The 26,088-nt window shown below is 54.8% G+C and overlaps 1 protein-coding gene and 1 long non-coding RNA gene across 7 annotated transcripts in view; one reads left to right on the top strand and one right to left on the bottom strand.

Annotated features, from left to right (window-relative positions):
* The window catches only part of LOC102019334, a 19,344-nt gene extending 6,609 nt beyond the window's left edge, over positions 1–12,735 (top strand). The window contains exons 2-5 of one of the 3 annotated variants that reach the window (XR_264952.2): positions 2,120–2,191; positions 9,842–9,982; positions 12,207–12,303; positions 12,456–12,735. This is a non-coding gene — a long non-coding RNA (uncharacterized LOC102019334). The other 2 variants (XR_264950.2, XR_001232299.1) reach the window with 2 other exon arrangements.
* Lipe (lipase, hormone-sensitive) lies at positions 6,008–26,088 on the bottom strand. 4 transcript variants are annotated; one of them, XM_005412353.2, is made up of 10 exons: positions 24,977–26,088; positions 14,558–15,093; positions 12,430–12,520; positions 12,176–12,321; positions 11,779–11,964; positions 11,253–11,547; positions 10,026–10,253; positions 9,618–9,794; positions 6,889–7,289; positions 6,008–6,626 (listed from the first exon to the last, which is right to left on the bottom strand). In XM_005412353.2, the coding sequence occupies exons 1-10, from the start codon at positions 25,875–25,877 to the stop codon at positions 6,414–6,416; spliced, it is 3,174 nt and encodes a 1,057-aa protein (XP_005412410.1). In that variant the 5' UTR covers positions 25,878–26,088; the 3' UTR covers positions 6,008–6,413. The 4 variants fall into 4 exon arrangements, with proteins under 4 accessions (XP_005412410.1, XP_013364131.1, XP_013364132.1 ...); XM_013508677.1 differs by lacking the exon at positions 24,977–26,088 and adding an exon at positions 22,655–23,213; XM_013508678.1 differs by lacking the exon at positions 24,977–26,088 and adding an exon at positions 20,545–20,726.

The following is a 26,088-nucleotide window of genomic DNA, read 5'->3' as shown; positions in this document are numbered from 1 at the left end:
TTTTTTTGGTTTTTCTCCGGTACCGGGAACCGAACTCACGACCTTGCGCTTGCCAGGCAGGCGCTTTGCCGCTGAGCTAAATCCCCAGCCCATTTTTTTGTAAATAAAGTTGTTGAGAGGATTAAATAAGTTAATTCATGTAAAGAGCTTAGAATTACTTGTGCCTGGCACATAGGAAACATTTTGTGTCTGTGATGATGATGGTCACAATTATGTTATGTTAGTTGCTGAAGATACAAACGAACAAAACCAAGTCTTTGCTTACAGTTCTTCTAGCAGGGACTGGCCAGTGGCCCGTTGGTGGCTGGGCATAGAGTCACAGTGTGGAATAGAATACTTCTGTCAGTGCAGGCAATTCTGTGCCTGTGTTTGTGTTTGTGTTCAGAGGAGATTATATGTGTTTTCTGTGTGTGTCCGATTTTGTGGGTGCAAGTGTAAGATCACACCCAACAGGTATTCTGAGAACAAGTTTGTCTGATACTACGTATTTCTGACTTTGAGATGCTGGGAGTGCTATATTTGGAGTCTTGTGATCCTCTCTCCTCGGCATTCCTTTTCTTGTCCCCATAGGTGACCCTGGAAGGCTGACTCCTCCCATAATGAGCCTCAGTTTCTCCCTTTAGGGGGATGCTAGGCCCAGAGGGTTCAAGAGAAGCAAATGCAAAGAGACTGAGGCCAGGGAGAGCCTGAGAATTGTGATGGTGACACAGTGGGACAGGGTGGGGTAGGGACAGAGGAGGAGCTTCCCAGAGAGAGGTGGATGTCTGTCCTTCATTCTATAAGCACTTGCAGAGCCCCTACAAGGGCTCAGGGTCTGTAGGGGGCATCAGCTCAAGGTCTACTGTAAAGAAGAAAGATCCAGATGGACAAAGACAGGAAGTGGTTGCTGCCGCAGGGTGGCCTATCCGGCTCCATGACAGGCCCTGTCACAGTTCTAAGTGGAGGCAGAGATGGGGAAGAAAAGGGAGGGCCCCACTCACCCCCAGTCCTCCCTGAGGCCTCATCTGTCCAGATAAGGGACAGAGACCATGAGGGAAAGGCCCTCCAGGCTGGGGGGACCCCCGTGAATCATTTTCTTATCATCTCTTAGTGGGATAATGACATGCCTGCCTCTTTCTAATCACTAGTTTTGACCCCAACGAGGCCTAACACCCACGGCAAGAAGGAGTGGACAAGCCTGCTAACATGGACTTAGGGGAGAAAATACTTGGAGTCTCTATCCTCAGTAATTCCTTTGCCCAGGACTCAAGGGTGCCCCTGCCCAGTACCCACTTCACCCGGAGTCTCAGCTTTCAGACCCTCTCCTTTTATTCATTGCCGTGTCTTCTCTGTGTACCTTCCTCCAGCTCTTTGTCATTTCTCTTATTTTGTGTTTGGTGCCGGTCCTCAGGCAGTGCTGGGGATTGAATTCAGAGCTTTTGAATATTTCACTTTTTAAAAGATCCTGGGAGACAGGGTCTTGCTAAATTACCCAGGCTTGAACTTGTGATCCTCCTGCCTCAGCCTCCCAGAGTGCTGAGATTACAGGTGTAATCCCATGCCTAGCTTTTTAAAGAAACTCTGTATCTGATTCTCCTGCGGTAGACCTCAATTTTCTCAGTTATAAAAGGTGGATAATAATAATAATCTGTTCTCTTAGAACTGTGATGTGGAAGACATGAAATAATTATGTAAAATGCTTATCATGGAAGCCAGGCCACAGTAAATTCAGTGCAGGGGAGCTCTATTATTATTGTTGTTTTATTATTTTTATCTCTCCGTTTGTATCTATGTTTTTCTTTGTCTCTCCGTCAGTCGCAAGTCTCCTCCCCTTCCGGCTTCCTTTTGCAGACAGCGCCCTACCCCTGTTTTCCCTGGTCGGGATGGGCTTATCCAAGGCCACAACTTCGCTGCCCTCTCCACCTCTATTTCACGCCCCACCTCGGGACTCAGAATACTTGCCTAAGGGCAAGGCCTGGCTCCAATCCCATAAATAGCCTCGTAAAATCCTGTCATCAGTGGGCAGACCGATGACTTTCGGAATCTAGGAGACCCAGTCCCAAGACATCAACATTTCAGGCTCCCAGCCCCACAAGTCCCGCCCCTCCCCCTTCGGAGCCTAAAAACCCTGCTCTTTCAGGATCGGGGAATCTGGGCTCTCCAGTCTCATTCTCCCTCAGGACCCAAGAGGTGAAGCCAGCAAACAGCTTAGGTATGTACCACCACAATCCCCATTCACTGCCACTCTGCGCTGCCCCACGCCCTCAGCCACCAGCCCCTCAACCTCCTTGGAGGTGGGTCTGACGCGCGAGCTACTCTTCCTGTATCCAGCTGCGATAAGCTATCCATCTCGTCAGTCACCGTCATTCAGCCAATAGACACTTGCCTCCTCCCTTCTCCAGGCCATTCAGGGCGTTTTCCGTATTGGGCGGGACCCTCAGCAAGGCGGGCAACGATTGGCTTCTGGAGACGCCAGTCCTTGCTAGTCTGCCAATAGGCGGGGAACCTACAGTGTGGGCATCCAGGTTAGCTCTGCAGAGGCCTCAACGGGCTAGCGAGGAAACGGGTTCCGCGGGTCCGGCCGGGTAAGCTCTTTCCAGAATGACCAGTATTGAGCTTTAGGACAGAGCTCCGACAGGAATCAGAGGGGGCAGCTCAGCCAGAGCGAACCCAATTTATTTGACTGGAGAAACAGAGACCGGCGATGCATGATCTCAGATATTCATCCTTCCCCTCCTGCCCTAAACCTGCTTCCCATCTGCCCCTACACGCCCTGCTCGTCCACCCGTTCAGCCCTTGGCGTTCTCAACAATGCCCTCCTCGCTCCTAGATTCCTCCTTATAGCCACTCACTCCCCACTCTTACTTAAGCAAACATTTCCTGAGGCTTCTGGTTTATCACGCCTGGTGCTATGGTGGGGACCAAGATGAGTCAGATCTGGGCCCTGCCCTGCAGGAGCCCAGGTCTGGCGGGAGGGCACTTTGCTGGGCATGGGATGGGGAGGGGCGGGGGAGCACGGAAGAGTCTGTTTTTGGGTTTGGCGTGGTCAGGAAAGGATTTCCAGAGGAGCTAGATTTTGGAAGGGCGTGAGGTGCCAGGCAAAGTGGGAGAGGAAGATGTAGTAGGGTGTTTTGTTGTGAGCAAAGGCCAGAGAGGCATGCAGGGGCATCACTGTCTGCAGGTGCCCACTTGCATCCGCTCTATTAGCAGCGAGATTAAGGCTGAAAGAGGATGAGGAGGTGGATGTGGGCAGAAGCTGGGCAGAATCCAGGCAGAGGAGCTCAGTCTCTGTACTTGGGTCCTGTTGAGGGGGGAATAGGGAGCCATAGAAAATTTAGAGCAGGGGTGGACCAGGTCAGGACTGGGGCCAGAACAAGAGGAATGGGACTGGTGGCCAGTAGCTTAGGAAGTGGCTCTGGCCGGGGCCCACAAAGGAGGGGATGGAGCTTGGATCAGGGCCGAGGCTGAAGGCAGATCTAAGAAGGCAGAGTCAGTGGCCAATGGGATAAGGGGGTGTACAGGACGAGACCCAGAGTTCTTGCTCTTTTCAGGGTGCCATCCCTGAGTTGGGGACAGGGAAGAGGAGCAAGCTGGTGGTGATGACTGTTTTGACAGAAGAGTTAGGGGTCCTAGGAGCTGGTTGGGGAGCTGTATGTGGATCTGGACTCGTAGGGAAATTCTGGGCTAGGGCTCCTTCCCATAACAGGCCTTAACTCAGAACTCACTTGTTAGAAGCTGGATGTGGGGTGCACACCTGTAATTTCAGCACTTGGGAGGCTGAGGCAGGAAGATCCCTGAATATTAAGGCCAGCCAGGGGCTACATAGTGAGTTCAAGGCCACCTGTAACTATATAGTGAGATCCTGTCTCAGAAACAACAGTGATAGAAACCAAAAACCCAAACCAAACCCCAAATTAAACCAAACCAAACAAAAACTAAAACACCCCAAAATAAAAGAAAAGCAAAGCCCCAAACAAATAAATGAAAAGTCACTTGTTGGCTGGATGAGGGCCTCTGAAGTGAGGGTCCCTTGCTTCCTTCCCATCCCTCCAGGAAACTGCTTTCTTGCACTTTCTTCTCTCCTTTTCTGGCAGCATTAAAACCTGCCATCATTGTGAAACATGCATACACCTTCCAACAGGCTCCCACGAATGGTGTTAGCCTTTTTACGGCTAAAGACTTTGATACCCATTGGCTCTCTTACTTTGTTCTTGTTTTTTTGGGACAGAGTCTCTCTATGTAGCTCAGGCTGGCTTTGAATTCACGACATAGCCCAGGTCGGCCTGGAATTTTCAGTGATCCTCCTGCCCTAGCCTCTCAAGTGCTGGGATTACAGGCACGCATCACCACACGCGGCAGTATTTTTTACTTCTTTTTTTTTTGGTACTGGGAATCGAACTCAGGACCTGGCACTTGCCAGGCAGATGCTGTGCTGCTGAGCTACATCCCTGGCCCTTACGTTCTACTCCTCTAAGCCACGACGTCTGGCTGTCCCCTCCCAGGTCCCTGCAGAGCTTCTGGATAAGGTCTCTGAGGTCACCCGCTCATTGCCGAAGCCCGAGGATAACATTTCAGTCCTCTTTTGTCCACAGACAACTCCCTCTTCCCTGAAACTCCCTTCTTCCCTGGCTCAGACGGGGTCTTCCCCCTCCATCTGCTCACCAGAACTCTCCAGTACTCCCTTCCCACTGTGTATCCCACTACCAGGTGCCATGGACCTCTAGTCCCACCTGCCCATTCTTCCTCGAAAGGTTCTAGTCTCTTGGCTGCAGGCAGAAGTGAGCGCCTCCTCCCCCACTCTGCTGCTCCGCGGATGTCCCTAGGAGTGTCTCATCTCACTCTGTCAAAAGCAGCTCAGAGCATCCCGTCTCCTACACCATACACACCTGAGTCTCCTCCCAATGAAGAGACTGTGTCACTGGCCACTCGTTCCCCTGGGGAGACCCCTGTGCCATCCTGTCTCCTGCCCGTCTATAATCTTGTTCTGTTCACCCAACTCCTGCTATGGCTGTGGGAGCCTCACCTGCACTCCCACACTCACCACTGCTTGGGCGCAGGCCTTGCCTGGTCTTGTGCCCAGCCCTCTCCTTTGCCTCCAGGGTGCACTCTTGGGCCTCCTCCATCCATCCTCTAGTGCCCCAGCAGGCTCTTTCAGGGCCCACAACTGACCCTGGTCTGGTCTTGCTCAAAGCCCTTCTGCGGCTCCCCACTATCTCCGTTGTAGTTCAAATTGTACTCCAGACTCTCCATGATCTACCAGACACTCCGGGCCCCTCAGACCACTGCCCATTTTACACCTGACCTGGCCAGGTGGAGGCCTTGATGACTGCCTACCAGCTCTTCACAGCCTGACATGTTTCCTCTGCCTGGCAAATTTGTACTCATCCTTTAAGGTCAAGCTCTGACTATCCCCACTGTGAAGCCCTCCTGGACTCCTACAGGGAACCTCTGAATCCAGGATCGGAAGTCCTTTGAAGTCAGGCCCCTGATACAAATCATTTCCACTCCATTTTGGTGCCCCCCCCCTCGTGCCCCACCCCACCCCCGGTACAGGGAATCGAACTCACGACCTCACGCTTGCCAGGCAAGCCCTGTGCCGCTGAGCTAAATCCCCAGCCCCTATCATCTCCACTCTAAATGCAGGGCCTACAACGAATAAGGCCTATTGAGTTGGTTGAAGGACTGTTACAGCTGGGCGGACCTTGTACTTTTTAGTATTTTGTTTCTGGTTTTCTGCTAACTTTGCTCCAGTTCTGTGGGGAACTTTTGGAGCCTTTTCTTCCTTGGCGGGGCCCCAAGGTCGGGCTTGTAAAGGGGAGCAGCCTTCCACTGGAACCAGCGAGAGGGTGATCCTGCTGAGAGGGGCTGCAGTGGGTGGGGTGGAGGTGGAATCCTGCTGTCAACCTGGATTGAGGCTGAGGAGTGGGTCTGTTGTTAGTGGGAAGCCCCTCTCCCCAATCTGGCCCCACATACCCCAGGTTTCCCACGACGCTGTCCCCTGCTGGGCTTTTTTACACACCCCACCTTATTTGAGAGAGGCCAAACCAATTAAATACTTTTATTTACAAAAAAAGAAACCGACTTGCAATGGTGGGTCGGTCGCAGCAGCAGTAGCAGTAGAAGGCAGTGGTGGAGTGCAGGTCTGGGGACCGGCGGTGGCGGTGGCATGTGCGCACCCTCCTCCCCGGCCCGGTCTCATTCTCCCGGGGCCAGGTTTCAGCACCGGGCCCCTGTCCCACCCCCTCGTGGTCCCCCGATTTAAGGCACAGCCCGCCCTCCCGCGCCCTCCCGCCCCGCCAGACCAGACCAGACGGAGCGGGGCCTGGCCCTGGTCACATTTACCACCGAGGCGGTGCAGATGCGAACGAAAGGTCTTTAGTGTCGCCCCCTCGGAGCTCCCATCTCCGCACAGCTCGGCCCCTGCCCGGGCCGCCTCAGGGCTGCGGCGCGGCGGGCGGAGTGAGGACGAGGCGGATGCGCTCCACGCACAGCTGGGCGGCCTGTCGCGTCTCCCGGCACAGCGAGGCCAGGCTCAGGAAGCCGTGCGGCAGGTCCTCCACCACGCGCAGCGTCACCGGCTGGCCCAGCGCGCGCAGTCGCCGAGCGAACATGACCGAGTCGTCCAGCATGGGGTCCAGCGCACAAGCCTGCGGGACGCAAGGGGCGGCGGACAGGGTGGCAGGGAGAGGGGCGCACAGGGACATGGACGTGGAGGGGGGGCGCGGAGGTGGAAAAACGGGGAGAGAATGCGGTTAACTCCCTGCCCTTTGCCCAGCCTCCCTCACCCAGAGAGCCGCTTTCCCCCACTCTGCAAGGTCCCCGCCTTTGATTTCCCGCTCGCCTCCTCGCAGCCCCCTGCGCCAGCTCTACCGCCCCGGGTCGAACTGCACTGCCCCGTTCCACACTCACCACGATGTGCACAGGCGGCAGGGTCTTGAGCATGTGGTCGGGCGCCAGCAGCGGCGACATGAACGGGTTCTTGACGATGGGCGCCGAGTAGAGGGGCATATGCGTGGGACCCTGGCTGGAGCGCCGCGGCTGGAAACCTTCCGGGAAGGCGGCTCTGTTGCTAGGGCCTGTGTCCCTGGTGCTCACCCCTTCTTTGGCCTCCGCTTCTTCTAGTGCATCCTCAGGCAGCAGAAAGAAGTTGACGTCTGAGGCTTGGGAGGGACCAAGTGTCTCCAGGGACTGTGACACCTCGGGCATCTTGGCGACATCTGACGACTCGGAGCAGCCCTTCAGGGAATCTGTGCCCACTGGGCTGTCCAGCTGGGCCAGTGCGGCCTCGGACACACTTCGCCGTATTGACTCTGTGGGAGGGTCAGGGTCAGGGTCAAGGTCAGGGTCAGGGTGAGGGGCTGGATGTGGCCACAGAGCAGCCTCCCTTAGCTGGGTGTGTAGGTGGCAGTTGGGATGGTCCGGGGCGTGGACTGTGGCTTGTGGGGGAGCTGAACCCCTCTGCAGTTGTGGAGGCTTAGGACATTTCCCCAGACTGCCCCCCCCCCCCGGGTATGGGTAAGGAGTTCCAGGGTCCTGGGCTGCCACTTCCACAGGGCGTCAGTCCCGTGGTGGTCTTTGAAGTGGGAGTGTTTTCCAGCACAAGATGTGTGTAACTGGGAAAGGCGTGTCCGTACACTTCTGGGAAACTGTTTCTTTTTTGGCACAAAGGAGATAGAAATAGCTTCACTCATAGGATGTTAGGATGTAAAACTCAGTGGGATAAGATGTGTGGGCTAGGTACAGTATTACTACCCCGTGAGAGATCACAGCGTGTCAGTATGAAGATTTTATTACCAGGCTTGCCCTGTTCTAGCTGCCTCCAGCCCCAGCAGGAAGTCCACCAAGCTTTCTATGGCCACTGGATATAAAGGGTGTAATTACATCAAAGTGCCCAGAATAGTGAGTGGACCCACAAGGCTCCAGAAAAGGTACTAGGGAACTACCAAGAGTCTCCAGGGCATATTAGCTTCCCTGGGATTCCACACCTGTGGCCACCTGGATCTGTTCCCGAAAGTTTCTTTCACGTTTTTCAGTTTTATCCCTTTTCTTTCAATGACCAAGCAGACAAGTGCCCAAGTGATGCTAAAGGTAAGCTTCCAGCTCACCCAGGGTTTCTGCCTTGGCTTCAGCTCTGTTAACTTTGTTATACTGCTTACCCCTAGGACATGGACACTACATTATCAGATTTTACACCTATATTCATTTATTTATTTGAGACAGGGTCTCGCTATGTAGTGCAGGCTGCCCTTGAACTCACTATGTAACCCAGGCTGGCCTTGAACTCATGGCAATCTTCCTGCCTCAGCTTCCTGAGTGCTGGGGTAACAAGTGTGTGCCACCACACCTGGCTTACACTTGTCTTTATCAACCCATGAGGCCAAAATGCAAGGGGATGTGAGAAAAACTGCATTAAGTGCTGTGATCTAGAGGGTTATTGGAATTGCTGACATAGGGCACCAGGGACCAATATCTTCCAAGAGTGCCTACTGTGTGCCAGGCATTGTGCTGGGCATTTGATACAATGAGTTCATGTAGTCTTCACAATGACTCACAAGGCAAGCACTCTTGTTGTGCCCATTTTACAGAGGAGCAAACCAAGGCTCATAGATACTGTGACTTACCATTTCACCCACTGACCACAAGTAACTATGGAGTGGGGATCTGGACTGGAGTATGTGCCTCCAGGGGGTGCCCCTGGCACCTCAGTCCTACTAGGAAGCTTCAGTGCTCAGTGGCCCACTGCCTCAAATTCATTTTCCTATGAACTCTTCCTGTGTGTATGTATTTGCATCTATCTAAGATCCTAAAATTAGAAATGTGAACCCATTCAGTTGGAATAATTTTCTGAATAACTGCAACTGGATCTACTTTTGTTTAGTTTTTGTCTGTTTGTTTTCTTGAGACAGGGTCTTACCATGTAGTTCACGGTAGCCTTGAACTCATGGCAATCCTACTGCCTCAGCCTCCCAAGTACTGGGAGTACAAGTGTGTACCACCACGCCCGGCTGGGTCTACTTTTGAATGTATAATTCCTATTATTCAGAAAATACTGTGGATTTACTAGAGGTAGAAAATAAATTGAATTAGTTGTGCTTTAAAATCCTTCGAATGTAGGTGGAACTCCTGATAGAAGTGATTTTTGGCTCCCTGAGAGTCCTGCTACCCACACAAGCCTGGGAAGCTCCACTTTCCAGGGTTTGTCCAATCTCTTGATCTCCCCATCCTGGCTCAGAGGGCAGCTGCTGGGGATCTGAGCCCTGTGTACCACTGTCAAAAGTCTGTAGAAAGAACTGAGGAGGGCTGAACTCCTACCAAAGGGACTTGGGTGGAGATTTTGGGATTGAAACTCAGGACTTGTAGCACCTCTTCTGAGTCATTTCCCAAGGCATGGGCTGGGTGAGGCTGTTTAGAAAACAATTCTTGGCATTCTGAAGGACTAGATGTCCTGGAATTCCCAGGATGTGAAATGTGGAAAACCTAGGCTTTGATGGATAAGGGGGCAGAGCCAGCTAGGAAGGTAGTCTCTGCTTTACTGTATGCCCCAGGGCTCAGACCCTTTCCTCCCCTGGGACGCCTGTTGTACCTGGCCATCTTCCTGACCGCCCTGGCTGGGTGTGTTAGGGGAGGCTGTCACTCACCTGTGACAGGCACTGGTTTCTTCTGGGACTTGTGCCCGCTCAGCTCCAGGAAGGAGTTGAGCCAGGAGGAGGCGCCCACGCGGAGGTCTCTGAGGAGCAGGGATGTGTCCCGCCTCATTATCCCCATCATGCCCAGGGCCTTCTGGTCCGAGCTGGAGTAGTCCTCTGTTTCTGCACCTGCAGAATGAAGCGCGGTGGGAGCTGAATGGGTCTCCTCTTTCTAGGTGGAGAAAAACTTCAGAACTTCAAGCATGTGTGACCCCAGGGGCCCAAGAATATCTGATCCATTCAAAAGGAAGAAGTCTCAGCTTCCCCTGCCCTGTTCTTCCTTCCGCAGGCCCCGCCCCTGTCCCTGAAGGACCCAGGTAACCAAGCACAGCAGCCCTGCTTGGCGTGTGTGGGTCTCACCTGCATAGGCGGTGACACACTTGGAGAGCACGCTGAGGGGCAGCAGTGGGTCCATGAGGCTCAGAAGGCGGGAGGGAGAGGCGGCCGTCTGCAGCATTGTGGCTGGGTAGGCTGCCATGATGCCATCAGGGACCCGTACCCCATAGGCCGCTGCTCGAAGGGACACGGTGAAGCAGAGATTCCCACCTGCACTGTCCCCAGCAAGGCATATCTGCTCCCCTGTTGAACCTAGTTTGAAGGGAAGGCAAGGGTTTGGTCACAGCCTGGCAGGGTCAGGGAACTGGGGGAGGAGGACAGGGAAGAGCTCCAGCTCTGGGCTAGAACTGGGCCCTCAGCGGCAGGGGTGGGTTTCCCCAATGTCTGGCAACCATTTAGAGACTGGCAACCTGAGGCAGGGATTTGGGGCTGTTTGGATAGACAGTGGTCTACCAAAGGGGCGGGATCTAAGAGAGGATGAGGAAGACTTGGACACGGAGAGGCCCTGGGATCTGGAAGTACAGGAAATCAGGAGGCTGCAGGCAGCAGCAAGGGCAGGGGGCAGGAAAAGGGAGCTCAGGGCCTGTTTCTGGATGGAGGGGTGTCAGAGGCTGGGAAGCTGAAGGTTGTGGTTCATGCTGATAGCAGGCGTGGTGGCGCATGCCTGTAATCCCAGCACTCAGGAGGCTGAGGCAGGAGGATCTTTGTGAGTTTGAGACCAGCCTGGGCTACAAAGTGAGCTCAAGGCCAGCCTGAACTGCATAGAGAGACCCTGTCTCAAAAAAAGACAGAAAAAAGAAAGAAAGAAAGAAAAAAAGATCATTCTGATAGCACAGAGGGCTGCACCGCAGGGCTACCCTGTATGCCAGGGCAGGGCTATCCTCTGCTCTGTGCCTCAGTGTCCTCCTAAAATTTTGGTATTCTAAGAGGAGGGTCTGAGGAACTGCACAACATAGGATGCCGAGCTAGGAGGCTGGCAGCTCAGGGACTGGGGTAACTGGGGGAGGCGAGAAGACAGCAGGAAGACAGCTGGGGGTGGGATGGAAGAAAGGCCAGGCTGGAGTGAGAGCAGGAGGTAGAGATGAAGTGGCTGAGGTAGAAGACGGGCAAGAGTAGGACAAGCGGGTGGCAGAGACACCGGGCAGTAGGGGACTGGGGACAGGCAGAGGCCCTGAGGCTGAGGCTTGGGAACTAAAGGGGGTTAGTTCCCGAGACGGGCTGGGGGTTGAAGCAGGTTGGGTGGGGGCTCACCGAGGAGGGCGCAGTTCTTGACGGCCCAGCAGTAGGCATAGAAGCATTCCTCCAGCGCTCGGGGGAAGGGCGCCTCAGGGGCCAGGGAGTAGTCGATGGAGATGATGGGGACACCCAGCTCCTGGGCCCAGCCCTTGAGGTAGGGCTCATGGGATTTGGAGGTCTGGGCTACAAAGCCGCCACCGTGGAAGTGCACCACCAGGGACCGAGAGCGGGGTGCATGCTGGGGCCAGGGCCGCAGGTCGAGGTTCCATGGGCCCTCGGATTTCACCAGACTGCTGAGCGCCTCGCTGTCCTGGGGGTGCAGAAGGAGGAAGTGGGTAAGGCTGGGCCTGCCTGGGCCTTATCTTTCCAAGGGGTTGTGCTCGACAGTGAGTGTGTGTGTGTGTGTGTGTGTGCGTGCGTGCGCGCACCAGGAAGAAGGAGGGTACGGGGACAGTGACATACAGCAGGAGGGGCACGCTGGGCTGGAGGCTGCCTCTGCTCCCCCGTGTGTATCAGCTTCTGGCTGAGGTCAGGGTCTTACCTGTCCTTCACGGAGTTCATAGGAGATGAGCCTGATGAGGACAGGCCCAGGGCCGGTGTGGGCCAAGGGAGGTGAGATGGTGACTGTGAGCCTGGGGTCAGAGGTCAGCGGCATCTCAAAGGCCTCAGGGGGCAGGCTGAGTAGACGGCTGACCTTCACGGTGGCTGACGCCATGTTGGCCAGAGACTGGTGGGAGGGAAGAGAAGCGGTGATGAGGAGAGGCTGCCTGCGGGGGTGCCCCTCACTTCCTCTCCCGCCCCCCGGTCTTTCCCCTCCTGCACTATTCCTGGGCCTGGGGCCCAGCAGTGACCTGCTGTGGCTTCGGACAAGTCTCTAGACCTCAGTGTAGCATCCCCAGCCGTGATAGCTCAGGACCCTCGCCTGGCCCTGCGCTCACCGACAACACCTCGATCTCTGTGATATTCCAGAAGGCTTTCCAGAAATGCACGTCCAGGTTCTGTATGACCCGCTCAAATTCGGCCCCACGAAGCTCCGGGTCGATGGCAAAGCGGCCACTGGTGAAGAGTGAGCTGGCGGTCACACCTGGGGGTTGGGAAGGGTGTCAGCGAGGCTGGTGGGTCAGGCTGCCTTGCAGGGCTGGGGAGGAGGGACACGCAGGGAGGCTGTGGGCGGGGCCTGGCCAGCACTCACCGAGGCCTGTCTCGTTGCGTTTGTAGTGCTCCCCAAAGGACACCAGCCCGATGGAGATGGTCTGCAGGAATGGTCGGATGGCGGGCGTGAACTGTGGAGAGACGCTGGAGTCACCCACCCGCCCTGGACAGGGACCAAGACAGGGCAGCAGTGGAGGGCAGAGAAGGGTGGGGGAGGCACGTTCATTCAGTAAGCGTTTCTGAGCCCCTGTGTGTGCTGGGCATAGCTCTGGGCACCTTCACGGGCCTGGTGTTCTTAAAGGGAAGAGAAGTGATAAGCAAATAAAGGGAGTCATATGCAACACAATGTTAAGGAGCAACACGATTTGAGGCAAAGAGCAGGTGGAGCATACACAGTGACGAGGGGGTTGGGGGCACTGAGTGAGGGGAGGGTGCTCATGGCAGGGGCACAGGGAGTACAAAGTCTGGGGTGGGCTGTGCTGGGCATGGGCAGTGAGGGGAGGCCAGCGGGCCAGCATGGCTGGAGCAGTAAGCTGGGAAGAGGCAGGGAAGGGCAGAGAAAGGGACTCAGGTAGTGCCTGGGTTAAGGAGCCTGCCTTTCATTGTAAGTGTGAGGGCAACCACCGGAGGCCTGTGAGCTGGGGAGGAAGATGACGCAGGGGTTCCCTAGAAGGGCGAGGCAGACAGTGGGGCGGTTACAGGGTGGCAGGAGGACAGACATGGAGAGATGGCCGGGGACAGCCTAATAGGCACTGGGATCTTGGGCCAAAAAGCCCGATGGAGGCTGTCTGAGGCTTAGAGATGTGGACAGACCATCGAGGAATGGGGAGACAGCATCCCAGAGAATGGACAGGAAGTTAGCATGACAATGGGGGAGCAGGGTCAGAGAAAGCAAAGCTGGAGGAAGTTGAGGCCAGGGGCAGGCAGGGTTCCTGTTTGTCCTGCAAACACTGGCCATGGCCCCACAGCATGCTGGACACCGGGCAGGCCCGGAGGTGGCTGAGATGGAGAGGCCTCTGTTTCGGGGGCTGACGCCTTAGATGGGGAGGCTGGGCCCTCAGAGAGAAGCTTTCAGCTGGCTCTGGCCCTGCCCCTGGCTGTGGGCCCAGCAGGCCAGAGAGCACAGGGTGCCTGGCCATTGTGGCTGGGATACTGGTTTAGGCAGCTCAGGATCTCTTTCTCGTGACTCCAATGTCACTCTCAGGACACGGGGAGGGCTCGGCTGGCTCTGCTGAGCTGACGGTATTTGTGTATTCAGCTTGAGTGAGGGGAGGTTTCCAGAATTCCAGGCTCAGTTGCTGAGGACAGGCTGGTGCTCAGGGAAGCCTCACTGGGGTCGGGAGGCCGAGAGACTGCCAAGCTCGGCTATCACCAGGGTAGAGAGAGGCCCAGAGAGGGTGGAAAGGACTGCAGGGTCACACAGCTCCAGACTTTCCTACTGGGGTTCCCTCGTGCAACTAGTGATGGTGGATGAGCTGGCACCGACCCCAGATGGGGCAAGATGGGTCTCTTCTCTGAGCCTAGTGTCCCAAGTTCCCCTAATTCTCCAGATCCCCAAATCACTTATTATACAAGTCTGATGGCCTTCGGCTGCCTTGCTCTCTGTGTGTTGATGAGCTTTGTCTGAGGGTGCCGTGAGGTGAGCAGAGGATAGGAGAAGGCCTACCTATAGGGTTAGCCTAGTTCGGGGAGGAGGGCGGGCACCACCAGGGCTTCCTCACTTCCTCTCATGGGCTTGTTGGTCCTCCCAAGGGCCGCCTGAAAATCCTGTGATCCCACAGCCACTTGAAAGTAGACCCAGTCCAGCAGCTGTGGGCTGGCACCCTCCCTCCCTCCATAGCCCCACTGGGTATGACTTCCGGGGCAAGATGGGTAAGATCAAAGAGTGAGTGAATCTCCTGCGTGTAAGACAGCGGAGAGTAGTGGGGCTCCTGGTGAAAAACCCTGCGGAAACTAAGGGTATCTCAGTGTACGGTAGACGCGGTCAAAGGCTATGGATTTGAGACTCCCAGGCTAGCTCTGCGCTCCAGCCAACTTCCCCTTTCTGTTTCTGTTTCCTGAATTCAGTAATACTGACCACTGGGGTTACGCTACGATGCTACTGGGCCAGGTTAGGGCAACCAGTGCCTTTACCGTGGGCCCAGCGGGACCTGGAGCAGGGGGCTCACCTGGAAGCCCAGGCAGCGGCCATAGAAGCAGCCTTTATGCAGCGTGACATACTCGCTCAGGAACTCAGCGGTGAGCCCCTCATCTCCCTCAAAGAAGAGCACCCCTGGCCGGTTGGTGGCCAGCAGGTGCTGGGCATAGTACGCCAGAGCGCGGAGCTGGGTGATGGCAGCCAGGTAGGCCTCCAGTTCCGCCAGGTTGTGGCTGGCTCGGAAGAAGATGCTGCGGCGGTTGGAGGCCACATAGCGGGATTTGTGGAGCAGGTGTGCCAGGCAGCAGCGGGCTGTGTGCACCAGGCTGCGGTACCCATTGGCCGGCGTCTCTGGGTCCAGGTCAAAGAGGTGCGCCACGCCCAGCAGGCGGACCAGGGCTGGCTCCAGCCCCAGTGCCTGCTCTCGCACACCTGCAAAAACGCTTGTCAGCCGCCGTGCTGTCTCCCCGGGGCCCTGGCTGGAGAAAAAGGCCATGTTGTCTTCCGCCAGAGTCACCAGCGACTGTGTCATTGTGCGCAGGTCCATGGTATGCATGAGCCGGGAGGCTGTGGGCAGGTGAGGAGGCCTGTTAGCCCTGGCTGGGGTTACTCCTCGCTTCGTTGGACCTGGAAATCCAGGTCCTATGTGTCCTCTCTCAGGCTCAGCACTGGACCCCTGGCCCTCATCCTCTTTAGGCCCAGAGGCCCAAGACTCTAGGTCCCTCTTCCTTCCCACTCAGAAGGTCACCCCTTATCTCCAGGGCCTCATCCCTTTCCTACCTTAGCACAAGGGAGTCCAAGTCCCCAATAACTTTCTGCCTTTTCAGAAGTTGGGAGTTTAAGCCCTCACTCTTCTCAATCCTAGGAATCCAGGCCCTAGACCCCACCTCTTCAAGACTTAAGGGTCCCTGCTTTCTCTTGTTGGTGACTCAGAAACCTGCTGTCTCTCTCTGGTCATTCTCTCTCTTGGACCCAGGAATCCGGACAATCTCCCGAGCCCACAAGAATCTAGTTGCCTAAACTGGGAGTAGTGGTGCATGCTTGTAATCCCAGTTCTCTGGAAGGCTGAGGATAGAGGATTATCAATTCAAACCCAGCCAAAGTAATTAAGTGAGAGACCCTACCTCAAAATAAAAAACAAGCCCGGCTGTGGTGGCGTAGGCCTGTAATCCTAGCACTAGGGGGCTGAGGTAGGAGGACTACCATGAGTTCAAGTTCAGTCTGGATTACAGGGTGAGACCCTATCTTTAAAGAAACAAACAAACCAATCCAAAAATAATCCCACTCAAAATAAAAAAATAAATAAAAGGCTGGGATGTAACTCAATGTGAAAGCCCTGGGTTCAATACCCAGCCTCCACCCCCGACAAAAAAAAAGAAAAAAGAAAAAAGAAAAAAGAAATCTGATTTCTTAGCGTTTGTATCTTCCCTATGACCCAGGAGTCTGCCTCCCCCTTCTTCCTTCCAGGGATTCAAGAGTTCAGGCACCTGACTCCCTTTATTCTCCTGGGGCCCAGGCCTCCTTCTCTTTGGTTCCGAGAAGTCTGGACTCCCAGCTGGTCTCTTATCTAAGACCCAGGAGTCCGGGCCGCCATCCCATCTTCCCTGCTTCAGCCCTATGTGTGGCACACAGGCCCTTCCTCTTCAACAATATTTGGGAGCATTTAGCACCTACCTGCCCATTCCCACTTCCGAGGACCCTGCTCCCCATGCCCCCGCCCCCTCTGAACCCAGAAGTTCATAATTCAAGCCTTCACCAAGGACTCCCTCCTGTTCCCCAAGCCTGAGTGGAAAACCCTCCAAACTCCAGCTCTGTCCTGTTCCCCTACGGAGTCCTCAGAGCTCAGAATCACTTCTCCACCAAGGACCCCTGGATTCACTTAGACTGCATGGCCAGCCCTGCTCCCATGTCTGGAATATCAGTATTTCTCACCACCACCGACCTTGGGCTTACTGTACGCCAGCTCTGTGCTAAGGTGTTCTGTGTGTTTGTGCATTCAATGCATGCGCTCTCTGAGACCCAGACTGCCTATGCTCAGATCTCTATGACTGCGAGCATCTCCGCTTTACAGGAGAGAAAGAGGCTCAGAGGGCTTCAACAAGGAGCTGAAGGGTGACAGAGCGGCAGCACTGATTTAAACCCAGATCTCTGAGTGCAGATGCTGGTCTCCAACCCAAGACCCTGGAGAGTTTTATCTCTGGTTTGCAAAACTTGCCTGTACTATATCTGAACCCCCATGCTTCAGGTTCCCTGTCATACTCCCCCTCAGATCCCTGTCCCCCCAAGGCACTCAGGCCAGCCTGCTTTTTTTTTTTTTTTTTGTCTTTTTGAGACAGGGTCTCACTGTGCAGTTCAGGCTGACCTTGAGCTCACTTTGTAGCCCAGGCTGGCCTTGAACTCGAACTGCCAATGATCCTCCTGCCTCAGCCTCCCGAGTGCTGGGATTACAGGCGTGTGCTACCACACCCGGCTCCAGCCTATGTTTTGGATTGCTTGTCACCCAGGTCCTGGACAAACTGCCCTTGCCCCCACGGTGGGGATGCCACCATCTGCCTGTGGGACTCTTCCTTCCTGAAGCCTAGTGCCCTGTCTGGCTCCTTGTCCCCTATGCCCTCAGAAGGTGTCTCCCCTGCCCTCCCCTCCAGGTCCTGGGGTCAGGCAGCAGCCATTCCTGTCTCAGCTGGCCATGCACTCACCCCTCCCAGGCCTCTTCGGAGCTGGAGCTCCCTCAGCTGGGACTGCTGGTCTGTGGTTAGTGCCAGTAGCAGCTTGGGGCGATAAATCAGGGGAGGGGCCAGTCTGCCCAGGGTGTGGCCACCCTCTCTGTCTCCCTCCCAGAAAGGACACTGAAAACACATGGTGTAAACAGAGCACAAATCCAAGTCCCTGCCCCTCCTGATCCCTGCCAGCCCCAGATCAAGTGGGAGTCCTGCCCCAGGCTCCTCTGCCCTAGAACCCAGGAGTCCAGGCCCCAGCCCCTCTCCTTTCGACCACGGAAAGCAAGGGCTGCGTCGTCTTCTCCCTCAGGACCCAGGAGTCTCAGCCTCAGTCCTAAACACACTGTCCCCTCTCACCCAGCCAGGCTGCCCTCCCTTCCTCAGAGCGGGTTCCAGCAGCCAAATGCCCAGTGATCTCCATTCCCACCCCCAGGCTGGTCCTGGCACAGGCATCCCCAGCTGTTGGGGGAAGAGACAAAGTAGCCAGTCCTGCTTGTCCCTCTAGGGAGGACAAAAGCCAATTAAGGGCAGTGCCAAGCTCAGCTAGGAGCCTGAGCTGTAGGTCTTACTAGAAGGTGTTCCCACCCTGGGCAACCTGTATCTGCCACTTATCCTCTGCAGCCCTCCCTGCTGTGCCACCCGCACCTCGCACATGGGACATGGAGGAGCAGACGTCACTCAAGTTAGCGCACCAGCTCCTTGCCTGGCTGGCTCCTTCTCGTCCTTCAGGCCTAGCTTGGGGTCCTCCCTAATTGCTCCTCCCCATCTAAGATGTGTGCCCCCATTCGTTTCTCCCATAATGCTTTCTTTCTTTCTTTCTTTCTTTCTTTTTTTTTTTTTGTCTTTTTGAGACAGTGTCTCGCTATGCAGTTCAGGCTGGCCTTGAGCTCACTTATGTAGCCTAGGCTGGTCTCAAGTTAAACGATCCTCCTGCCTCAGCCTCCTGAGTGCTGGGATTACAGGCGTGTACCACCACGCCCGGCACTCCCATAATGCTTAGTTCTTCTCACTTAGCATTTTACACATTCCATAATCATGCATTTATTTACTTGTTTGTCTCCCAGGACAGAACAAGGTTTTATGGAGTCATGAAGCTGCTAAAGTACGGGAGTCCTACTCTTTAAGAATACAAAATTACTGACGCAGAATTAAGCACAGGGCCTTGGAAGGGGTGTGTGCAAATGTGAAGCCCTGAAGGCTCTACATTCTTTGGCTGACTAGCTAAGTCCTCTTTGTCTGTGCCCTAGACTGTCATCCTCAGGAGGGCAGGGGGTGGCCCCAGGGGTCACCATGTGGCTCAGTGGATAGTTGGTGCTCAAAAAGTAGCTGAAGAAGGAAGGCGGCCGGACTAGGCGCAGTGGGAAACAAAGAGGGTGAGATGAGAGGGCTGTCCCTCCCCAGTGCTGGGGAACAGACGGAAAAACGGGCAGACAGGGGCTTCAGGAGGCAGTCAAGATGGGCAGCTGAGACGGTGAGACACTAGCCCACGCCACTCGTCAGGCAGTTTGCAGGTGCATTTGGCTTCCGCATATGGAAACTGTGCTTGGCCATTCTGTCCACTTGGCGTGAGTGACGTGCTTTATAAGCAGCCCCTCATGGGTGTCACTCTTCACTTTTTCTTCTTTTTGTGGTCCTGGGGATGGAATTCAGGGCCTTACCCATGCCAGGCAGGTGCTCTACCGCTGAGCTACAGCCCCACCCCAGGGAGGCACTTTCTGCATTTTGTTTGCTCGGTGAGCTTGCTTTGCTATCTGGAGGTGGTGTGCTGGGTCGTTTTTTTTTTTTTTCCTCTGTGGCCCCTGTCACTCTCTAACATATTATACAACTTCCTTTTTATGTTTGCTCTGCTTCCCTTACTAGATTCTAGGTTTCTGGAGGTGGGATCGTCTCTGTTTTACTCCATCTTTGCATAGTGCTGGGCATGCTTGCTACACAGTTCCTGACACTGGTATTTCCCCTTTCTAGGTTGTATCGTTCACTTCCCTCTGTGGTATAGGGGTCCTTAGGAAGGATAAGGAAAGAGGAAGCCTCTGACCGAGTAACATGGGGAAGGGGCTGCATCTCAGACGGTGGTGCCTGCAAGGCCCTGCCCTGTGTCCTGCTCCAGGCAGCTCCCTGAAGGCCCGGCTAGCTAGAAACAAGAGGAAGGGATACTGAGGTTGCCAGAAACTTGTTAAGAATGCCAGGCAGAGGGCACTGGGGCCATGGGTGAACACAGCATGAGTGGGGCAGAGGTAGGGATCAGGGGCCTGGTAGAGATTGTTCAGCTGACGGCACCAGCCCTTTGACCTAAAAAACTACTGAATAGCTGGACCTTGCCTGGGCTTTGGCTCCTGGGCATACAGCAGGGGTGAGAAAGGCAGTCAGGGAAGGATGTAGCGGCAGATGGAGATGGGCCAGGTCTAGATCCCGGGACGGGGCAAGGGCTTCTGAGGTGGGCAGGCCTGAGATGCTGGGGTCAGACGCAGGTGGGGGCAAGTGAGTGAGTCCTTCCCTGAGAGTCCTTGTGGAAGAGCAAAAGTGCCAGCACTGTTCTCTTTACATGCATCACATAAAGTAACTCGTGTCACCCTCTCTATGACCCACAAGGTGGGGCTCATTACTATCCTCTTTAGGCAGATGAGAAAACAGAGGTGCAGAGAGGTGACATGACTGCCTAGGGTCACACAGCCAGCAAGAGGCAGCTCTAGGACAGCACTGCTGGTCTCTGCCTCTCTCTCTCTTTCTCTCTCTGTCTCTCTCTCTCTCTGTTGCTACTTCTTTCTGTACCTCTGCTGAGTGCTTTCTGGGTAGCGTGGTGTGAGAGTGTCTTTGGGGTTCAGATGTAAGCATGTACATTGGTAGGTATGTGTCCTGCCCGGTAGGTCCTACTTGTGTTTGCGGGTGTGTTGACATTTTTTCTCAGTCCGCACACTTCCATGTTCTTTGTGTGTTGAAGGTGTTTGTATGCAAGAGTCATGGCCATGCGTATTTATTAGCCTGTGAGTGTAGCTCCATTTTTCTTGGCTTGTGAGCTTGTGTGGACATGTGTATGTATATACATCAATATATATATGTAGATGTTTGGATGTGGTGTGTGTGTGTGTGTGTGTGTGTGTGTGTGTCTGATTTCAATCTGTTCTACGCATAGCATCCAGAGGGTCTATCTAAAACATAAATGGGACCACACACTTCTAATCATTCAGTGCCTCCTCCTTGGCTCTTGATAAAGCTCTAGATTCTGGACATGGCCCTCTGAACCAGGTTTACACCCTCCTGTCTTACCCTGCTCGCCCCAGCTTCCTGTTACCACCCTCCCTACCTCTCTGAGCTCCTCTGCGCTGTCCTGCGCTGCTTTTGCCAGCCTTAAGGTCTTTGCTCATGTTGTCCTCTCTGTCTTCCCTGCCCCCTTGCTCCACAGTTACGCCTGGCCATCCTTGGGCTCGATGTCACTCCCTTGGGAAGCTTCCCTCCGTCATTGTCTCAGTTTTTCCTCAGCTGTACCTATCACAGTTTTACAAGAATAGCATTATTTGACTAACATCTACGTCCCCATCTCCACTGTGAGTCTCTCCTGCTTATCACTGAGAGCCCAGACCTAACCCCACTAGGTGTTCAGTGAACGTCTGCTGAATGACTGTGAGACCAGAACCTTGTGGGCCTGGAATCAAGGCTGGGAGCCACAACCACTGCCAACTCACCCACTCTCTGCCCCGACAAGGCTGGAGGCGGCCACCTCTCTGCCTTAACTGGCCAGGTCAGAAAGCTTGGTGGCGCAGGACTGCAGTGTCCTCAGTGACTGGCAAGATCAAACTGATACTAAGCACTGCTTCGGCCAGCCCGGATGCCTTTGAGGCAGGGGGTGGAGTCTGATTCACTTGTCTGGAGCCTGGCACCAGGAAAGGCCTCAGGAAATGACGGGCAGATCTCACAGCTTGCGGGAATGAGCCTTTGTGAGTAGGTGGGTCTGAGTCTGTGCGTAGGATGGCACGGGGAGCCCTACCCAAGCAGATTCTTTCTGACTCCTCCAGACAACCCTAAAGGAAGCATGAGTATTAATATTCCTACATTACAGTTCACACATTCCTTCACTTATTAATCCAATAAATATTTGAGTGCCTATACATCTGACATTGTAGGCTCTGGCGTTATAGGGTAAACAAGGCAGACACAGCCCCACTCTTAGGGAGCTCACTGTTTAGTGGGGACTAACAATAATAATAATCATTTCCACTTCCCCTGAGGGCTTGCTGTTGCCAAACACTATACTTATCTGAACCTCACAGCCATCCAGTACTATTATCATTTTGCCCATTTTAGAGCTCCAAAAGTTGAGGCGGGGAAAGAAGGAGACTGCTGACCAGTATGGCACACCTCTTAGCCTAAGGAACTAGGTCTCCAATGCCCTGGTCCTTCACTGTGGTCTCTGCTGCCTCTGGGTATGCTGTCCTGCTGGGGAGGCTCAGGGTCTACTAGGAGGGCAGGTGCCCTCAGCCTGCAGTCTGAACTCCCAGCTTGTTTCAGCTGTGGGCTGCTCTGGAGCCAGCTTTAGTTCTAACCTTGATGAGTGATTTGGCAAGGGAAAAGACGGGGTTGGGTGGGGGCCTTGAAGCTGGGGGAAGGGCACGTCTGTTTCCTTTCTGCACAGGAATTTCCCATAGGTCCTACTAGGAGGACCTATGGCAAAGGCTCATTACTGAACCGAGACTTAATGCCTGCTTCTACCTGAGGCTCGCACTGTCTCTGTTAGTCTATCAGTCTCTCTCTAGCCTCCTGAGATCTAGGAAACCCAAGCGAAGGTCCTTCCTTCTCTTTAAGGAGGGTGTGGAAGTTCAAAGCCAAAGTGGAGCCCTTGTCCTGCAAGGGCCGTGGGTCACCAGCTAAGGCCCCCGTGGAGCCGGCGCGGTGCAGGCGGACTGACAGTGGATGGGGTGGATGGGTTGACTAGGCTCTGGAAGACTAGGATGAACTGCATTGCCTACTACCAGGCACCCTTTTCTACTTTTCCTGACGCATCCCTACACATCCTCTAACAGCTCTAAGCCATTTCCCATTATCCCCTCGACAGCGCCGGACCTGAAAATCATCTCTTAAATAATTTCCCAGATAGGGAACACGGAGGGCAACTGCTGCCCTAGGTCTCACAGCGAATACGGAGCCCGAGGGCGAACCTTGAGCAAAAAGACTCGTATTCCAGATTCTGCTCCCAAGACCGCACTGGGGCGTCCAGTAGTTTCTCTGCCCCAGTGGGACATTCCACTCTCCCATCACCCTCTTCTCGCAAAAGATCGTCCATGCTCCCCCTCGCAGGACTGCAATGGGTTAGTCCACGCTTCCCCCCTTCTCGCGGCGGTGGGTCATTCCGCTCGGTGCTGAGCACCGCGCAAGATGCGCACGGTTCTTTCCGGGCTAAGGCGAGCCCGCGAGCTCACCTTTGGCTTTGGCTTTTCGCCACCGCCGACGACTGCGGCTCTTCAGCTCCTCTTTCTCATTCTTCGAGGCCAAGGCCCCAGTGGGCCCCGATCCCCCGGCGGACTCCATCAATTCTACGCGTCCCAGCGCAGGGCCCAGCTCCTGCCGCCAGGCCCGACCGCCAGGGCCAATCCTGACTCCACGCCACCGCCGGGCCCCCAGATCATCCAATGCCGGGCGTGCTCCTCGCTGGGTCCCGCCCCCGGAGTAATCCTGGCTCCGCTCCAGCGCCGGGCCCCGCCTCTGACCGCTAGGGCCCAAGGCCCGGAGCCGCCCCCTCGCACCCATTAAAGAGCCCTCGGCTAACAAAAATGCAGCCCTGCAGGCGGCAAAAAGCATCGTTCCGACGGGACTCGTGGGGGGCCCCGTGCGAGTCATGCCAACCAGAAGCCTCGTTCTTCTCACTGCCGAGGTTCAGCCTCGCTATCCCACTCACCTTCCCACGGAGGGACTCCCTAAAAGGCAGCCCAGCTCGACCGCTGGGAGGAGGGGGAGACGAGGTGCCCCAGAGTCTCCGCTGGGGAGCGGGGGGGCGGGCCAGGTCCTACGTCAATTCGAAGTTGGGGCGGGACCCGCACTGGAGGCGTGACTGTCCCTGGGGACCTCTGAGAAGGAAACTCCGCCTCCTCTCCCCAGCCCCATTCTGTTTTTTTTTTCCGTTGCTCAGATCTCTCTTTTTCATTCTGGCGGTACTGGGCATCAAACCCATGGGCACTCTACCACTGAGGTCTATCCCTAGGCTCTGTTCTTTTCTTTTCTTTCTTTTTATGCGAGAAGGCCGTGCTATATAGCTCAGGCTGGCCTCGAACTCTTAATCCTGTCTCGGCCTCCTGAGCAGCTGGAATTACAGGTGTGAGCCACCGCACCCAGCTCTCTTGGGTTTTTCCTCCCCCTGCCCTCTTCCTCCTAATAGAATAAAAGAGGCCAGAAGGGAAGGCCCAGTGCCCGCTCACTGGCTTCAGGCCCTGGGCTGGCAAGTGGGGCGCGGGGAGCGGAAGTAGAGGGAGTGGGTGTGGCTGGGAAAAGGTGGGAAACAGGAGGCGCGAGGCTTGCCCACTTGCTCATGTCCAACTGCTGTGCGTGCCCGAGGAGCGGCCTCATTAGGTGCTGCTGTGAACAACTCTTCATCCTCCTTTTCTTGACAAAGCACACAACCAGCCCTGGCACTGAGACGGTAATAACCCTGTTTACCTCAGCTCTTTGAGGGTCGGCCCAGCCCTTCCAGGGAGGGACAAGCCCCTGGGTAGAGAGACAAGCTTGCTTGCCCTCCACGCTATGGCCTGACAGGTGCCCATCACTTCAGAATTGGGGCTGCGTTGTTTCCCCCTTTCAGGCTATGTCAATAGGTGACCCCCAATTCCACCAATAAACTTGCATTCTCCCTTCTCCACTGCAAGGGTTTTGAGCCTAGAAAAGGAGGACCAGGGCATGCGTGCCACAGAATTGGCGCCTGCACCCCAGGGTCACAATGCATGCTTCAGAAGAGCCCCAGGATAAGCCAGAGCCTGGGGCCCATGGCCCTCTGACACTGCGCCCATCCATCCTTGCTCTTGCCCACCCCCTCTCCCAGGGTCGTCCTTCCTGAAGACCCAGACACCAAGTCTGTTCTGCCTGGCTGAACTGAGAGTCCCTATGGAGGCAGCTTGCTGGGGAGCAAGCGTCTTCCCAGAAGCAGAGTTCAGACCTGGTCAACTCAGAGATTATGAGTTCCCCAGATATTCAGCCTCATCTGTGTGAAAACTCAGGAGAAGAAGGTCCACACTCAGCACTGTGCTGCTGGTGTCACCCCAGAGCTGGTGCTTGGTCAGATTTTGTGCATGGATACTGGGAGAAGGACAGCATTTCTGGCTTCCTGGTCCCTTGCCCAGTGCCCTTTCCTATTTCTTTTCTTTTTTCTTTTTTTTTCTTTTGCTGTACCGGGGATCGAACTCACGACCTTGCGCTTGCCAGGCAGGTGCTTATGCCACTGAGCTATAACCCCAGCCCCGCACTTTCCTATTTCTATTTGATGTTACCCAGATCCTTTGTGGGAAGGCGGCTCTGGGTAGGGGAGAAAAACCCAGGCTTAAATCCTAGGCTTGACGCTTCCCAATGGATGGCTTTGTGCAAGATCATTCTTGTTTAAAGTGGGAATGTTGATTTTTATATAAAAACTGGAGATGTTGATATTTATCTCACAGGCCTGTTGAGCTAACCCAGTGTACAAAAAAGTTCTTAGTATTTCTTGAACGAGCGCATGACTGCGCCCTGGGAGGCTCCATTTCCTCCGGGTTCAGACTCACCTGTGTTTGGGTGGCGTTTGTAATCCTGGGCACTGGTCTTCCCCTGTAGAGACCTTCCACTGCATCCGGGCATTGCGTCGTAGCCAGCTTTCCTTTTGGAGGCTACCTTCACTCGGAGGGCCACTGTTTCATCTTTCTCTGAAGGTGGCCTAGCATTTGTTTCTGACTCTGAATCTGTGACCCATTCAAAAAATGCCTTCCACTCTTGGGCAGATTGCTGTAGGGATAGTTTGTGTAGTTTTGTTAGAAATCTCCACTCTGTTAAAGTTTTCTCCTTGGATTTGGCCTCCGGGGCTGGAAGTGTTTCTTGAGCCTTAGGGTCTGACTGTTCAGGCCTCTTTGGGGATGTAGACTCTATCTGAGCAGGTGGTTCTTCTTTGGGTCCAGATAGTCCCTGGACTGTAGATGCTAATTCAGCGTTTTGACCAAGAGATAGCTCTGCTGGCATGGGTTCTGGCTGGGCTACATCTCCCTGTCTCAGTTCTGATTCTTGTTGAGTTGTAGACACTTTTTCTGCCCCAGGTCCCTGAAGTATGGCAGCTTCGTGCTGATTGAAGTGCTCCCTTTGGGTGTCGGGTAATTGCTTTGGGGTAGGACATTCCTGATACAATGCAGATTTTTGCTGGGTGCTAGGTTCCTGCTGTGATTCCACTTCACACTGAGTGAAGGGCTTCTGCTGGGTAAGGGGTCTTTGCTCTGATACAAATTCCTGTTGGGTGCTGGGTTCCTGCTGAGGTTTCCATTCTGGCTGGACTGTGGGACTTTTTTTTGACCCAGGCTCTGGTTGGATTATCGGTCTCTGGTCCAGCTCGGGTTCCTGGTCTGGCCTGGACACTGACTTAGAATCTGGTTCCACTGTTGCCATTTCCTTTAGGGCAGATGTTGATGTCACAGGCTCCATCCTTCTGAGCCCCCAACCTCACCCCACACCTCCCTCTTCACAGATGTCTTGTAATGTCACCTCCCTCTGGGGTCTAGTCCTTCATCCTGGCACCCCCTGGTCTTTCTTTTTAAGGCAGCTGGCTGGTGGGTTGATCCCTGTTGCCCTCCCACCCCTGTGCCAACTAATGCCCTCTGTGACTCCTCCTTTGGGGGAGGGGCTAGGACTGGAG

The sequence above is a fragment of the Chinchilla lanigera genome, unplaced genomic scaffold, assembly GCF_000276665.1.
Source record: "Chinchilla lanigera isolate Chin_1 unplaced genomic scaffold, ChiLan1.0 scaffold00154, whole genome shotgun sequence".
Classification (NCBI taxonomy): Eukaryota; Metazoa; Chordata; class Mammalia; order Rodentia; family Chinchillidae; genus Chinchilla; species Chinchilla lanigera.
This window is presented reverse-complemented; position numbering and strand designations above follow the sequence as displayed.